A 17,391-nucleotide genomic window follows, 5' to 3' on the forward strand; every position below is an offset into this window, starting at 1 on the left:
GTTCGCCTCAACTCTTCCGCAACGGCGACATCATCTCCGGTGATCGAGCTCTCGCCGTTTCCGTCCAACAACCTGTCGGAGAAGAGTGGCGGCGAATCGCGTCTCCGCTTGGGTTTCACTATCGCCCACCGCCTCGCCTTTTCCTCCTATCCCCCGTTACATAATAAGGAAGATGAATTAATGCCTTGGAACTTTGAATTTTCTTATTTTTTTTGGCTCAAATATAAAATTACTAATTTATAATCGACAATAACATAGACAATTTTTTCTTCTTACATATATATAAAATATTTTCAAAATTCTCAAAAAGTATTTCTTTCATCTAAACATATGTGTCTATACTTAGATAACACTGATAAAATAAACTAATTAAATAGCATAAAAATCACTTAATGATCTTAAGACAAAATTGGTCATTGATTTTCACGAACTTTAGAGTGTGATATCATTTAACGAAAGTAACGTTTAAATTAGAAGTAACTAACTTTGTGTTGGATTTTAGAGAACAATGACAATCTAAGATAGCTTCTTCAACCCCAATTCTTGATTGGGTTTTGTAAATTCTTCACAAATCATTAATAAGAATTGAGAGTTGATCCTTCACTTTGGTCTTTTGTAGTTGCAGTGTCAAGCTTCATACCTCATCAATCTGCTTTAACTCTGTGGCGTCGAAAGATCCGGGAGAAAAGGGATACCAACCATTGCCACAACACTATCAACCAGTTACGGCTCATTGCCTTAGCACCGCCTTCTTCTTTCCCTTTGAAGATTCCTTTGTACATTTCTTTCTGCTTTTGGTACAAAGCTTTCTCTTGCTCTGCAAGTGCTCGTAGCTCTCTTCTAATCGCCTTGTCGTCAGGAGCATACTTTTGTGCCTTTCGGAAATCATCACGGGCTGAGTCCATCTGTCCTAGCTCTGCCTTTGCCTTCCCTCTTCTGAACAGCGCTTTTGGGTTTTTCTCTTCTTCTGTCAACACCTGATAATGTTTTCAGTTTGATTAGATTCCGAGAAATGAGTATGAACATTAATCATCTCTTCCAATGAATGCCTTGATGAGTCTTACAATGTTGCAGTGACCAATTGCTTCATCGTATCGTTTCAGCTTGATGAGGCAAGCTGCTATGTTTAGGTGGCATGGGTTCTTAACTGCCAAAGCCATATCCTGGTACTTCCCATACAGCTGAAACATAAAATCGTCCCCCATGTATGCTATGGCCTGAGACAGTAAAACCATGACTAATCAAAAGCCGAAAAAAAGACACAAGAGCCTCGAGCAGACTCGGAGTATGCCTGAAAACCAAAACTTTGACCGTAATTGTTAGAAAGAGAGAGATGCATAACCATTTCATACTGTTGCATGGCCTCCTCCAGTTTCTCCTCCTTAAACAGAGAATTTCCTTCCATTTTTCTTCTGTCCGCTGCACCAATCCTTTCCTCCACAGTCATATCACTGCGAGCCTTTCCCTGTAAAATCCGTTCTCCAAGTCAGAGGTAAACAAGGAGGTTAAGATAAAGCTTGGTTGTGGAGTTGTCTGGGTAAGGAAACCAAAAGCTTCAGAATTCAGATGATGATAGAGAAAAAAATACTTGCCTCCTTTGTTTCATCAAATCCAATAACTTCAACCTCATATAACAAGTCCGCCATAGGTGGAACATTCGGAAAAGAAAAGTTTCCTTCTTTCCCATAAGCCAATTCCCAGCCAACATGCACAAGCGCTCGTTCACCAGACTTCATGCTAGAAACACCGATGGCCAAACCGGCCAATTCTTTTTTCTCTGTCTCACAGACAATATTTCACCCTTTAGAGTGCAATCTCTTTTAAATTTTTTGTACAGTGACGTTAACATGGGCTAGTCAGCATTGAAGCAAAAACATAAGAAACTCAATCCTTTTTCCTGCTACATATCCATTTCATTGGGTTCACATGATACACAAGCTGATTCATCAAATTTACCAAGGATGATGCATCCAACGAAATGGAGGTGTAGAGTACATATTCGACAGCCACATACCTTTTCCAAGAACCAATTCAATAGGTTGCTGCTCTTGCCATGTATCCTCAAATTTGTGCTGCGAGTTTTTGGTCCATGCCCTATAGTGTACTATGGCCAATATGAAATTGGTCAGATCAAAAGATTCAAATAAATGTAGAAGCTTGAAGAAGATTCCATACAGGAAATAGTGAGTTAAGTGTTCCTCATCAACCATCACACCCAGAGGAAACATTTCAAAGTAATTGTTATATCAATAACAAAGCTCACCAAATTAATACCACATAAGAACGTGAATAACCCTCTCATAGCATGGCAATTCCAATTTCGTATCAAGCATTACAACTAACCAAAGGGACTCCACAACAAAAGGGAATCTAAACCAGTAGCAATAAGTACTTGGATACTTACAGCATCATAATCTAAGGGTACTTACAAAAGCATGTCGAGTACTTGGATGGTTTGGAACCGTGACCTTCCTTTATAATCTGCTTACTGACTTTCTCATCCAAAACCTCAGCTTCACTATCAACTTTAGGAGGAACACTACCATCTTGAGATGGCTCACCATGCACAACAGCACTTCCTTCAGCAACTATTTCGTCCTCTTGGTCTTGAGCCAAAAATAAAACAGTAAGAAAACATAGTAATCATTATCAATTCTAACAAAAATAGTTATTTCCCCCCAGCAGAATATGTTGTATACATGCTAGTTCCAAGATTCACAATATAACATAGAAAGAACAAAGCAATCAATACAATTTGATAGACACTTATGCTTTCACAAAGCATTCAATTGAACATATTGAAGTTACCATGTGTTTGAGTTTGATGCTCCAGAGATTGATCCATTATTTTTCCAAATCAACCTGGGACTGAATCAAAAAGGGGCAAGTGTTAGAATGATGGCAATGTCAATCCAAAGATTAAACCTTTAAGTCTTGAATTGATTATATGACAAAAGCCCATAAGAACATAGTCGAAGTCAAGCTAATGGAACCAATTCATTTCAAAACAAAAATCAAGTTTTGTCGTCAATAAAAGCAGAGAACGAAGGAAAAGTTTGTGAATTTAGAGAAGAGGATAGTCAAACTTACGAAGAAGAAGTGTGAATCGTCTTCGTCGTCGAAGAGTCACTCACGAAGACTGGATCGAGAGAGATCAATTACAGATTTTGATTCTGAAGATATCAAAAGAGACCCTTGGACTTTTCACTTAATTAGTCAAAAACAAAAATTAAGGAAAATTCAACGTCAGCCGTTAACTAACGGGAGTTTAACGGCGTTTATTGTAAGTGAGAAAAATATATCAAATAGTCTCAATTTTGGTCCCAAAGATTTTAATTAAAAAATAGTTATACAATCGTCTCTCAAGAACCATTTCTATAGTGATCACAAATATCTACATATACATTTTTACAGGGGATTTTTGCAAAAAGTCTTTTGGATCCGGGTTTTATCCGGGATTAACTCTATCCGGATCTTGGATAAGGAATTTTAGGAATGTTGTCTTAAAACCACATTAATTCTTAATTAACACCTAAATTGGAAATATATATAATATATCTAAACTAACCATATTTGTTATTTACCTTAACTACTTCTAACCATAATTATTTAACTATTTATTTCTATATAGAAAGAATATGTGATTAAAATAAATATTTTGTAAAATATTTATTTGGGAAAAAATTGTTCATACGAAAATAATTTATTTTGTTATAAAAATTAATATTTGTTATTTGTAATTAAATTAAATAAATAATAATAATAATTTGTCTACACCATCAAATGAAAATAGTTAGTTATTTAATTTTTTATTTAATATTACGTAATTTTTAAAAAATAAATTCAACAATATAATGTCAATGGGTTTAATTCTAAAGATTTGAAAATATTAAAAAATATACTAACCAAAAATTATCTATCCTAATTTGTTTCTAACAATTTGGACACAAATCTTTCAAATCTTTCAAAATTTTAATGTGATCACATTTGTTACTAAAATCTCGATTATATTCCTAAAAATCTCGAGAAGATCTTCATTTAAATCTGCAAATTATAATTTATGAATTAAATAAACTAACAATACGAATATTCCTAATATATTCGAGTACCATAACGAAATTAATTCTTTAATTAGACATATATTTTCGAAATTATCTTAAATGCTTATCATTCCAAAAATTAAATTGATTTCGAATATTTTCACAATCTAAATTAATTACTATAACATACTTTATCTCAACTATTGTTCCTAAAATATTGCTTAAATCTCGATTTGAAAGAAACTAATTACTCTATATATATTTCGAAATAATTAGATTTGGATCCTTTCTTTATTTGAACGGTTTATCAAAATTATATTCCTATAATAGATTGTAAAACATTAATGCACTATTACGAGAATATGAATTTAAAGGAAAATCTTTGATATTAATACTCCTAATAAATAGCCTATTTTAATTGCAAAAATCTTTCATATTAATGCTCTGAATAAATATGCAGATTTTAACCGTATATAATAATTGCAATTCACATTTCTTGCCTAAATAAAATGAACTATATTAATTCCGTATTCAATCCACCTAAAAGATTTAGGAAATTTTCTCATGATAAACGATATTTAAAGATATTATCCTAAAATGGTTAGGAATATATGTAGCATATTCTAGATTTGTGATAATTTAAAGATTTTCGAATATATCAACGCCTTGCTAATCAAGATTTTGGATATTCTCTAACACAAAACCCTACTAACCTATCATAACTCTATAAATACTTGATTGTTTCTACTACTTCTGAACACACAAAACACCAGTTGCATTCTTTAACTTTCCAATTTCTAATCTTAATGTGTTGTTTGATTTAATTTCTTGAAATTGGATTCGATTAAACTTTGAATTTTTGTTTATACGTTTAGAAATAAATCTATTTTGAATTTTCTACGTCAATCATTTTATGAAATTTGAGGAAAAAGATACAATTCTTTTTTTATATTCATCAATTCTTTTGTTCATATACATCGCTAGAGTCTTTGGATATTATTAACTTTTTTTTTTGTTCGTGTGCAGATTCTTTGTGGTCGATCATGTTGGTGATGAGTTACGACTACTCTCAATGCTAGATGCTTTGGTAACAAGTTAATTTCTATATAATATGGATTTTCCACTTACAGATTTGGAATGTCAGATTTTGTGAGTTGAAAAACTATTTATGTTTCAAAGTGTATATCTAAGCTATACAAAAGAAGTATATTTGACATCTTTTTCTCTTTTTATATTTGAGACTGTAGCCATTAAGAGTATAAAATATCTGCAAAAGATGAAGACCAACATAGAGACACCAATTTGTATCAAAAACAGGCAATTACTCATTTGACTAACTCTGGTTGTGTTATACGTACGTTTATTATTCTTTCAATTTGCTAACGACCTTATATGTGACTATTTAGTAGAGCTGCTGATTTGTATAGGCAGATTCTTCAGCTAAAGCCATTGCTGGAGTACTTTATTAAAATTTCTGACTCAAAAAATTTATATGTTTTGTTTTATATACGTTTATTATATTTTCACTTTCACTTTGGCTAATGATCTTATGTTTGACTATTTAGTAGAGCTTAGCCTAAGGTGCATTAAGTGAATGCACCATTTTACTAAAAGCAATAGACACAGTGAACAAGGTATCATCCATTTGTTTTCATATATTATACTTGATTTGACAAAATTCATGTTTGCTTTTTTATTGTATTCAAACCAATAATAATCATATTGAGCTTACATTTCTTGGGTGTGAAAGTAGCTTGATTACATAAAAACTCCAAAATCAGAAACGTATAAGAACGGTTGAAGAAGACGAGAAGGTTCTCAAAAGAGATTTTTATTTTATTTTATAATGCAACATTTTCTGTTTTTTCATAATTTTTCAATTAAAAGTCCAAAGGATAAAATACAGAAAAGACAAGTGAAGCCTAATTAAGGCCCAATACATAATTACACGTCTTTAACATAAATTAGTTTTCTTTTTTCGAGTTTTTTTTTTTTTTTTTTCTGTTTTCTTAGGTAAAGCATGAGACATTATTTGACTATTTTTTATACAATTAGAGTAATTTAATTTGTCTTTCGAAATTTTGTCTTTTTGGTTTATTTTAACACATTTATAACACACATATATAACACTATATAGCATTATCAAACAATTATATAATAAAGAAAACTTTATTATATTCAGATTAAATAATAAATTATATAAGTAATGAGTATAAATTTTATCCCACTAATAAAACTTACTTAGTTTTAAACTTTGGGATAGTAATTTAATAACATGTATCTTATTCGTATAAATATTTAGTCATATAAAAGCCAAATAATACTTTAGGAAATGTTTTAATAAAATTATTATTAAAAAGAAAATTACAAAATGATGTTTAATTTCACGGGATGAGATTATATGGTGGGAGGGATTTGGATCAATATTAATACGGGATGGTATACTACGGATAAAATCCTAGAATTAATAATCAAACTATAATTATACAATCTTAAACACTAAACAAAACAAATATAACTTAAAATTTTGATTTTTAGTTGTAAAATATCGTTATGCGGTATACTATATATCTATAGATTATCTTAAAAATTTTAATTTTTTTATTTAGTAAAAATATAAGTCCGCGGTGTACCGCGGGTTAACATCTAGTTTGTTACAAATACATATCAAAGCAACTAACAATTAAACCCAGAAAACCCCAAAAAAAACTGTTGTTAAACAAGTATTCACTATTGGGAATGAGATACTTCACACTCCTCTCGTTCATCGATCACTTTCGAAATTCTTCTGAGCCGATTCATATCGTTATTGTTTGACGTATAAGCTGATAAAAGAGCCTACTAGTTTGTGGACTCAGAGCTGCTTGCAAGATTGACTGAGGAAACAAATCTTGGAACCAGCATTGTCTCGTTGGTTACAACGGTCTTTGAAGTCGCTAAATCTTCTAACCGCTGCCATGTTCTTTCCCGTTTCGCTTTAGCCTCTGTTTTATTCTCTTCTTCTACTTGGAATTTGGCTAAACACTCGTCGAAAAGAACTTGGTCAATGTCGCAGAATACTTTCCTCACGTTTATAGTCAGACTTTGAACTGCTTGGTTCCAGTGTCCACGCGTGTTTCTCTCGAGAGCTGGGAAGACTATAGGCATTATTACTTTATGGTTCTGAGTGATCAAGTTTCTTATGTGATCGTTGTTCCATAGAAATAATGCTCTTTCAGCAACCTGACAAACAAAAGCACAACTTCATATAGATACAAGACTTTGTCAAGAGAGATAGATATGAAGTTATGATAACCAGAGAATCGAACCTGAAAATGCGAACTGTTGAGGCATCGAGCAATTTGTCGGAATAAAGGGACCATACAGCGCTGAAACTCAGCGGCTTGCGTTGCCTCCAAGACTTCTTCTAACTCCCCAAGAAACATTACTTCCTTTGAGCTGTTAGTCACAGGCCAATATTTTAAAAGGCCTCTAATAACGGTATCAGCGAGCTTGAAGTCCTTTTCTACAAACTGAACTATGCAATACGAAAGCTGTTGGAAATAGACCGATGAACATTTAGGCTTGTGGAGAGGAATCAAGGCTCGCAAAAGGAAGAGCTTGTGCTCTTCTTTTAAAGGCAAAGCAAACCCATTAATTATACTTCCAAGAATCTCTAGCAACTCTGCAATGCCATTATGCTTTTCAGTCTCGGAAATGAATCTGTAGAAGATATTGTTTATCGCCTTTCTGATATAAGGTCGATGCACCATGAACTTCCCGTAGACCCGATGCAGAATAGTTTTCAAATATTCCCTCTCTCTTTGATCTTCAGAATCAAACAAGTCTAACAGCTTCAAGACAAAGGAATGGTCAATATATCTCTTTGCAAGCTTTGCGTCAGTCATGGGAGAAGCCACGAATCTGAGCAGAATCTCATACACAACTTGAATATGAGGCCAAGCTGGCTCCAACGAAGGTTCCTCATCATCCATATCATGCATTTCAAGAATTTTACCCTCGTGATTCGCAGAAGGAAACGTTCTAAACAGATTAATCGCTACCATCTTCGTGAGCTCTTGCATCGCAACATCATTAAACTTCACACCAACTGATGCAACATAGTCAACAAGCTCGAGCAATGTCTGCCGCTTAATCTCTTTCTCTTTTACGTTCTTCGATGGATCACTAAAGTCAAAGACAACACAGCACATACTCAACTTCCCGATAAAGAGATTCGATTTCTCCGAGATAGGAAAATCTCTAAAGCTAGGCAAAGCCTCATAAACCCCACCAGAAGGGGGAAACGGTCCAGCTTGTACAACAGCATCTCCTCCCAATGGTTTCTTCCCTTGATTAGTCTTGTTAGAGCTCAATGAATTAGGAGCAAGAGTTCCATTAGCTACACGTGAACCCGAGGCTGATGACGATTTCGAAGATGCTGAAGAAGGTTTCGAGATACTACTACTACTCGAATTCGAAGCATAATAAGAGTTAACACCTCCTTCACCATTAGAATCATTCTGCAAAGATTTGGAAGGCTTTCGAGGTAATTTCCCAAATATCTGCTTGATCATTTCTAACTATTGGCACAAACCCTTCACTACTACTATCTATAAGAAGAACCAAAAGCTAAAAACCAGCTCTGAGTATGTCAAAAAGTCCTGAACTTTATTGTCTAAACATAACCAGAATCGCCTCTGAATCAAACCCTAACTCAGTACATCGAACAGGCTTGAACCCTGAACCCAAAATTACATAACAGAATCAGATCAAGCCAAAACAAATCTAACAAATGAATTAAAAGGAGAAGAGCTTACATTTTGAGCAGAATTAACCCGAGAGAGTAAATCAGAAGAAAAATACAAACTTTAGGCAAGAGGGATCTTGCTGATAAACCCTGGAAAGGAAAAAGACCGCTCCTTTTTCTCGCCCAAAATTGAAATCGAGCGAGAGAGAGGAGAAGAAAGGGGGAAAAAAGACAGAGAAATCCAAAAGAAAAATATGTAAGAAAAAGAGAACAAAAATATAAGTTGAGATTTTAAGGTTTGTAATGAACAAAAATAGAAGAAAGTAATCGTTTTCTTCTCTCCTTATCCTTCTCTGTCTCTGGATTTTTACTGTAAATCTAAACCCATTTAAAACACTTATCTTTTTTGCTCTGAATCGAATAACAAACCTGGAAGGCTGGAACATCCAGATATTTTCTTCTTTTATTAATTGTTTTTTTCAAAAATAAATATCTCAAACACACATACATTAGATCGAAAACAGAAAGAAAAATCAATAAACATGGTCGGACACGCACGGTTTGACAAAATGGCAGGTGAGTCAAAAGTCAAAACAACCCCCAAAAAGTAAACGTTTTATTACATGGTCGTCAAATAGAGTAATTGGTCAAATTCGTTAAATTGCACCAATCACATTTCATTATGACGTCATCAAGGTTCTAATTTGATCATTTTAAATTTTCTATATATATAACTCAACAAGTTTATTATAGGTAGACCATAATCTTTTTAGTCAGTAGATTTGTACTATTTTCATGATCAAATACGACTACATAGCGTTTGACCATTGATTCTAGTCTAAAAGTTTGAGTCAAACACATCAAGACTACTAAAAGTCAAAAAAAGTTTCTGATGTTATTTACCAACTGTAACTAAAGATTTGGTCGCATGTACTTAGGAAAAGAGCTAGAATTTTTGGACGAGGACAGAGTTGGCGATGCCAGCTTTCTCTATGGTTTGGTCAAAGTCAGGCAGTCGTGTAGGAGGAGACCCCATGATGAGTAATTCGTAGTCTTTGGAGCCGTCTGGTCTAGACGCGTCTATGAAGCCTCGAATGTCTCTAATGGTGTGGTGAGTGTTGAAACGGGTGACTAGGCGTGTGCCGTCTGCTAATCTGAGCTGAATCGAGGTTGTTGGCGCTGTAGGATCTACCACTATTAAGCCCATTGATGGTGGCGGTGAGGTGGCTAAAGTTGGTAGATTAGTAGAGACAGAGTCTGATTCGGCTAGAGTGCTTCCGACACCGTGGAATGAAGGTGATTCCTGTTTGTTAAGATATAAGAACAAGAGCATTCACCTTTTTAGCACATTTGAATCAGAGTCCAGAGAAGAGAAAAACATTATATAGAGAAGATAAATATACACTGAAGTTTCCTTCACGCCTGATGAGTTTGACTTGAACACTAAGTGGATCAAGTAGTCGTGGGGACTCCAAACTTGTTATCCTCTGGCAGACATGGAAAATTATGTTATCATAGTGAATCAAGTACAAAGAAAGACCCATAATTGAGAATGACAAGAAGATATTGACTTAGTAACCTCAAGAAAGGCTGCATTTTCCGGGTCATCCAAACTCTTAAACGGATCATCATCGATAGTAAAACCATTCCTCCAAATAGTTACAGTGGACGTGACTACTTTATATGGCTGGTCTTCTTGCTGTTGTTCTTGAAGCTCAGCTGAATCAGTTTCTCCAGACATTACCTTTGATGATTGCTCAAATCTTTCTATAGCTGACTCCTTAGCTCTGTCGAAAATCGCATCGACATCTTTTAGCTTTCCATGGTTCCCACTAAAGCTACCACATACATTCAAAAACCTTCTTCTACAAACAACACTATTAAGCAAGATTTATGCCTCAAGACTTGCAAAAACCATCAACATCTTTATGCTTTACCCAAGATCCTTGCAGTCTCATGGAACTTGAATAGCACAATTCTTCAGAGTTTGGAGAAATATAATGATTTATCTCCTTCAGAAAAGCACATTGTCAAATAACCTCATTGATAGTGAGGCAGCTAAAGCTGGTGGCTCAGTTGAGGCAGAGTCTGATCCGGCTTGTGATTCCTGTTTTTAAGATATAAGAACAAGAACTTTCACTTTCATTTGAATCAGAGAAGAGGAAAACATTAGAGAGAGGGAAGGAGAGAAACATACAGTGAAGTTTTCTTCTTCACGCCTAATGATTTTGACTTGAACACGGACTTGAGCGAGTTCACGCGGGGACTCCATCTTCGATATGATCTGACATCAACATAGAACATAATGTTATCTAAAGTAAAATCAAGTACAGAGAAATACCAATAATGTCGTAACACACAAGTTGAAAATGGCAAGAAGATATTGAATTAGTAACCTCCAGAAAATATGCATTTTCCGGATCATCCAACGTCTTTAACGAACTATCATCGACAGTGAAACCGTTGCTCCAGCTTGTTACAGTGTACGTAAAGACTCCTTCAAGCTCTTCTTCAAGCTCAGGTGAATCAGTTTCTCCAGATGATTGCTCAGTTCTTTCTATAGCTCTGTCGAAAATCGCACAAACATATCAAAATCTTGCAGAATTGAGACCTTAAGGACTTGCAAAAACCATCACAATCTCACACTCCAAAGAGGCGCTTCAATTTCCTCAAATACGACTGTGAATGCTAAAGATTGAGGAAACACTAACCTATTATCTTCTCCGCCGTAATTCTCCAGAGCTTCATCGGAATCGCTACCAGTTCCACCGGAGAAATCATCGATACGGACATTTCCATCGCCTTGACGGCGTTTAATCGTATGCCTCGAAAATGGATTAGCTGCTGCACGTTTTGAGTGAAGACGATAGAATTGACCACTAGAAGGATACGACGGAAACGGTGGTCGTAACTGTAACCGCGACGGAGAGTAACCGGAAGAGCCATCAAACGCAGAAAAAGATGAATTAGGGATACGGACTCGAAGATTCGGAAACGGACTTCTATTACGTCGGAGAAGTTGTTCGTCTTTAGGGTTTGGAACATTTGGCTCGGCGGCGACGGCGACTTCGTTCTTAGTGAAGGTCGAAACAGCAGCATTGAGATTCCATTGATGAGTTTCAAGAAAAGATATAGCTACTTCTCTAGAAGAAGATGTGACCTCAATGAAGGAGCTGATTAATTTTTCCGACGTCTCCGGCGAGTTATCTTCCATCGCAAGATTACGTTTCTTCTCCGATCTTCTTCTCTAAAACTTCTGTCTTATAACTTGAGTATCGTCCAAAGAGAACAAAACGCGTCGTTTTATAGGGTTCTTGAAAGAGCAGAAAAACAAAAAATATGTAAATGTTTTTAAATCTTACAAAAAAAAAAAAAAAAAAATACAATCCAAACCATATAGTAATTTTTCTATTTCGTACACACAATATACTAAATACAAAAACAAGAAATCTTCAAAGCAACCACAAAGCAGAGCTCTTTTTTCTTCTTCAAAATCTGGTTTCAAGGAATGTCCTTAAGCTCAAATTCAGAGCTCTCTTTCTTCTTGACCTCCTTCTCCACTAAATCATCATCATCAATCACAACACTAATCACATCAGCTTTATACTGATGTTTCATGGCAAACACAAGAAAAATCAAGAAGTTCAATGCTCCCAAGACAACAAGTAACCAGTAGAAGTAGTTCAATCTCGCTTTGTTAAGGTTACTTCTAAGCCAGCTTTTGTCTGTAACCCTATCCACAAGTGAAACGAGCAAGCTACTCACGAAGAATCCCATAGAAATCGTGCTTAGAAACAATCCGGTGCTCATCGATTTCATTCTCTCTGGTGCTTCTCTTATGAAGAACTCAAGCTGTCCAACGTAAGCAAAGGCCTCACCCGCACCGACTAAGAAATATTGTGGAACCAACCAAAACGCGCTTATTTTCGTACCGTTGTTAACCGCTGACTCGCGTCTAGCGTTCTCTATAACCGCGGCTACAGCCATTGCAGCCATTGAGAATACAAGCCCTACTCCGATTCTCTGGAGGCTGGTGATTCCTTGAGGCTTTTTTGTGAGCCTTCTTGTTATAGGAACAAAGACTCTCTCGTTAAGGGAAGTGAAGAGGAGAATTGTGAGTATGAGGAAGGCAGAGTAGGAGCCTGCAGGAACAGTGAAAGATCCGATTTTTCGGTCCATAAACGTCGCTTGTTCTACCGTGAAAGTCGTCATTTGAGAGTAAATCGTCCAGAAAAGAATGTTTGTTGCCCAAATCGGCACCAATTTCATCACGAGTTTCACTTCTTCGACTTGTGTAACAGTCGAAACGATCCACGGATCCTTCTCTTCTAAGTCCTTCGAACTAGGAGAACTCTCGTTCTTTAGAATCGCGGCTTTGTCTAAACACTTAAGCCTCTCTGTGTGTGGAACCGTGGTGTTGTCATAACCGTTCAAAAGACTCGGATGCGCAGGGTAACTCTCCTTTCTTTTCTTCCAAGCCAAGAAAGCAACCCTCCATATTGTTGTAAAAGGGCTTCCTTTAGGTTTCTTGAAACGGTACCGTTTGGTTCCGCAGAGCAAAACAACGGCTGCAACCACCATAGTCGCGGCCGAGATCCCGTAACCCCAGCCTCTCCCGACGTTGTCCTGAACGTAAACAAGAGCAATAACGGCGAAAAGAGAGCCAACGCTGATGGAGAAATAGAATCTGTTGAAGAAGAAAATCATCTGTTTCTCTTCTTTAGGATCATTAGTATCGAACTGGTCAGACCCGAAACCAGAGACGTTGGATTTGATTCCTCCTCCACCTAGAGCTATGGTATAGAGAGCAACATAGAGAAGAGCCAACTGGTGTCCGTTTGCTTCTATGCACTCATGGTGAAGTCTCCTGAAATCATCACATGGTGGTGGTCTCATACTCGAGATGGTTGTAGCCACCGTCAAAAGTAACACTCCCTGTTTCACAGAAACAAAAAGAGTAAGAGCTAGAAATTCTCGAGCCAATCAAGCTACAAAGACATGGTTTAAGTGTTTACCAGAGCTGTAACAGAAGCTGAGATTGCAACCATCTTGTAGCGACCGAGTTTAGCGTCAGCCAAGAAACCACCAAGAAGTCCTAAGAGGTTAAGAGTTCCCATGAAGTTGGTGACTATGGTTGCTGATTTAGCTGATGAGATGTGTAAATCTCCGACAAGGTAAGTCACTAGATTCATTGATATGCCCATCACGCATATTCTCTCTGATAGCTCACTCCCTTCACATTAAGAAGAAACAGAGGAGTGTTAGAAACAGAGAAGCCATTCTTTTCTTCACATTAAGATTGGAGACTTTACCTAAGATTAAACCGGCGCCTAACCATCCACCGGTTTTAGACTTATCCGGTGGATTTCCTCGGTAATCGAAAGCTTCTTCTGAGCCATCTTTTGCTCCATGAGATGATGACACATGAACCTTTAGAGACAAGCAAAACCGTTAAGAACAGAGAAAACAGAGTCAATAGAAAAAAACAGAGACAAAAAGAACTTTAACTCTACCATTTTCTTATTTGAGAAGTTAGACTTTGAGAGAAGAAGGCAGAGAAGTGTGAGTTATAAGGAGAGATTTAAGATGGTAGTGGAGGTAATAGCGATAAGGGTTTTGACACTTTTATTAGACCTTTGATTTTATCTAACTCCAACAAAACAAAAGAAGAAATGAGAGGAGATACGGTTCAAATGGGCATGTGAAGAGAGATGGGGATTGATTGATATTTGGTGGGTCTTTATTTAAAATGTGGCTTTGCTTTTTTGTGCGGCTGCAGCGATGTATGATCAGATCTAAAACAAACATTGACGCACATTGAGACAACATTGTGATTTCATTATCTTATGACAATGACATTTGTTTATTTCATGTGGTTGCAAGGTTTTCTGCTTCTTTGTAATTCCCCATGTCCATTACTCTATTTTGTCTCTTTATATCATTTTTTATTGTGGTTGCTATCAGTTTTTTTAAAACCAAATGATATCAAATCATGGCTAAATCAGGATCGGACTCGATAATTTGTGTTGTGCTAGTCTAGACGATAGACCGGCCAGGCTAGACCGGTTTTGTGATCACAACATCCCTAGGACATATACACTTATATACTCCCTCCGTTCCTAAAAGTTTGATGTTTTAGTGTTTTAGGTTTGTTCCACAAAGATTGATTTTCTACATTTTTTTTTTTTTAATTAATTGATATTAATAAATCGTAGATTTCAAGACTTAATGATTAACTGTTTTAGATTACTATTGATTCATAGTTTATTAAGAAATGTTTAATAAAAATAAATAATTAAACAATGATTGTTTCTTAAAATATGTGAAATCTCTATAAAATCAATCTTTTAGGAACAGAAGAAGTATAACAAAATGTCAAATCATATGGAAGTTAGCATACAATGGACCTAATTACAGTAGATCCACAAGTAGCTACATTAAAACTTTTAAGAAAGATACAAGATTTCAAGTGTCACTTACGAGTTGCGTAACCAAGCTGAGATGGTAAAGTAAAAAACATATTATTTCCCTTATAAGTAACCAACAATTATATTCGAAAGTGACTCTAAATAAAGGTGAAATGACATGTAAAAAAAGTCTCTAAAATGGAGGAAGATATTTACTTAGAGAGATCCACTGATTAAAAAGCTGTACATGTTGATGAATTGATCCCTTTATTTGAAATGATGTTAGCAATATAAGTCAAGAAAGTAGCAAATACATTAAAAAGTAAAAGTTCAATATAGAAATTTTCCTCCAATGGTTAAGGTAAAGTTGCGGTTTAAGGTTCCTCTACTACTACAAGTTGCATTCTCTCTTTGTAAACGTCATGATTATATCTTCATCATCACTCTAGGATTCTTTATTCATGAACGTTAGCATCGGCCCTACTATATAATTGTTATAAATTAAATCATATTAAAATAGGACATTTGTTTCTATAGTTTTCAAGCTGAATTATATTCTAGAAACCAAGAGTGTGTGTTTAAAGTTAGAATAAACAAATAGAGTGGGTTCATCTTTTTGCACACCAATCAGATAAAAACAATGGAAATTTGTTTCAGTAGAGTTTTACTGGAAAAAGAAATAAGATTATTAAAAGTAGAGTAGCCCAAAAAATAAAGAAGAATAAAAGTAGAGTAAAAACAAATATTTGTTCAATTAAATGAACTATACTGACACTGATAGTGGATACAAGAGTAGCCCAAAAAATAAAGAAGAATAAAAGTAGAGTAAAAACAAATATTTGTTCAATTAAATGAACTATACTGACACTGATAGTGGATACAATAAATTGGTTGTTCAATTTTTATTTTTTTTGGTAAAATTGTTTGTTTGTTCTTGTAGATTTTGGAACCTAAAAGGCTAAAAGCCTAAAACTATTGTACTCTTTTTTTAGTAATTTGGTATCCGATTCTAGTTTTGTTGCGTTGGTCAAGTAATTAAGATTAAAAAAAATTTATTAAGATAATTTTAGTGTTTAGTCTTCCCGAACAAGAGGTATTTTCTCCAAACTTTTGCAAAAGAGTTTTAGTGTTTCTAATCAAGATTTATTGTATATTTTAGGATGCAATTATTAAGCTTGTGTGGGACAATGCCACTACTCACAATGCCCAACCATAGCCAATTCAACACGTAGTCGTATTATAGAATCAGATTTGTATGTTAACTTTAAAGGATATACTAAAGATTCTTATAGTTTCTTTGTGAAAAGAATATATGATATGTTTGTTGGGATTTTGTCCCAAAAGAAAAATATTCGTTGAGAATTTCATACTCCCTCCGTATTTGAATAAATGTCGTTCTAGCCTTTTTTCTGTGTTTTTAATTAGTTGTCATTTTAACAACTTTTGCATAAAATTTCCTAAATTACCCCCAATTAATTGATCATAATTAATCAATCTAAATTACCAAAACTACAGATACTAATCGATTTTCATAAAATTCTGTGCCTTTTCTTAATTGATTTAAAAAATATATAATATAATTATAAATAATCGTTTCTCATAAGGTTAGTTTTGTAATTCTGTGCCCATTCTTAATTCACCCAAAAACAGTTGAAACGACATTTTTTCAAATACAGAGGGAATATCAATTATATGATAAAATATAATCTAATATTGTATGATCAATCCAATTGTTTTGAGTTGAAAACTCATGAATCTCCAAGGCGTAGTAAAATCCGGACAAATTTTTGATTATTTGAGCAATTTGAGTCTCTCCAACCTGAATTCAATCATACAAATTATGTCAAGATGTATGATTTAATATATGCGTATCATCATACCGAGGGCGAGAAGACGTATGAAAACTTTAGATCGTCTACATAAGATTAAACAAGGTTTACAAAATATTGGCACTCAAAAAAAGATTTTTTTTTTTTTTTTCAACAAAAGATTTGTTTGTAAATCACATCAAAATGGCTTGGATCAGTTGATGATCCCTACTCTAGACGGAAGACGACAACAAACCAAATTTACATACTAACAAAACACTTTAAACTATTCCAAAAAAAAAACAAAACAAATGCGGTAATATGGCATATTAGATAAAGTTGGTTTTTACTGTATAATGAAATAGAATTCCGAGTCATTTCAATATTTCATCATCAACTTGAGATAA

General features: G+C 34.9%; 4 protein-coding genes across 4 annotated transcripts; all 4 read right to left on the minus strand.

Moving 5' to 3' along the window:
• Positions 1-398: 398 nt before the first annotated feature.
• Positions 399-3,193, minus strand: LOC9321522 (peptidyl-prolyl cis-trans isomerase FKBP42). The gene is made up of 8 exons (XM_002885410.2): positions 3,091-3,193; positions 2,809-2,868; positions 2,430-2,606; positions 2,015-2,104; positions 1,593-1,777; positions 1,343-1,465; positions 1,065-1,217; positions 399-977 (listed from the first exon to the last, which is right to left on the minus strand). Exons 2-8 carry the CDS (start codon positions 2,843-2,845, stop codon positions 645-647), a joined length of 1,098 nt encoding a protein of 365 aa, XP_002885456.1. The 5' UTR covers positions 2,846-2,868; positions 3,091-3,193; the 3' UTR covers positions 399-644.
• Positions 3,194-6,705: 3,512 nt separating this feature from the next.
• Positions 6,706-9,214, minus strand: LOC9321523 (serine/threonine protein phosphatase 2A 59 kDa regulatory subunit B' zeta isoform). Its single transcript, XM_002885411.2, has 3 exons — positions 8,840-9,214; positions 7,349-8,761; positions 6,706-7,262 (listed from the first exon to the last, which is right to left on the minus strand). Exons 2-3 carry the CDS (start codon positions 8,594-8,596, stop codon positions 6,882-6,884), a joined length of 1,629 nt encoding a protein of 542 aa, XP_002885457.1. The 5' UTR covers positions 8,597-8,761; positions 8,840-9,214; the 3' UTR covers positions 6,706-6,881.
• A 369-nt stretch (positions 9,215-9,583) lies between these two features.
• On the minus strand, positions 9,584-12,007 carry LOC9321524 (plant UBX domain-containing protein 6). Its single transcript, XM_021033702.1, has 7 exons — positions 11,481-12,007; positions 11,166-11,334; positions 10,967-11,053; positions 10,809-10,876; positions 10,349-10,556; positions 10,173-10,256; positions 9,584-10,072 (listed from the first exon to the last, which is right to left on the minus strand). Exons 1-7 carry the CDS (start codon positions 11,981-11,983, stop codon positions 9,716-9,718), a joined length of 1,476 nt encoding a protein of 491 aa, XP_020889361.1. The 5' UTR covers positions 11,984-12,007; the 3' UTR covers positions 9,584-9,715.
• A 100-nt stretch (positions 12,008-12,107) lies between these two features.
• LOC9321525 (protein NRT1/ PTR FAMILY 6.4) lies at positions 12,108-14,530 on the minus strand. The gene is made up of 4 exons (XM_002885413.2): positions 14,283-14,530; positions 14,082-14,199; positions 13,785-14,002; positions 12,108-13,704 (listed from the first exon to the last, which is right to left on the minus strand). The coding sequence occupies exons 1-4, from the start codon at positions 14,283-14,285 to the stop codon at positions 12,271-12,273; spliced, it is 1,773 nt and encodes a 590-aa protein (XP_002885459.1). The 5' UTR covers positions 14,286-14,530; the 3' UTR covers positions 12,108-12,270.
• Positions 14,531-17,391: the final 2,861 nt, after the last annotated feature.

The sequence above is a fragment of the Arabidopsis lyrata genome, assembly GCF_000004255.2.
Source record: "Arabidopsis lyrata subsp. lyrata unplaced genomic scaffold ARALYscaffold_3, whole genome shotgun sequence".
NCBI classification, from domain to species: Eukaryota; Viridiplantae; Streptophyta; class Magnoliopsida; order Brassicales; family Brassicaceae; genus Arabidopsis; species Arabidopsis lyrata.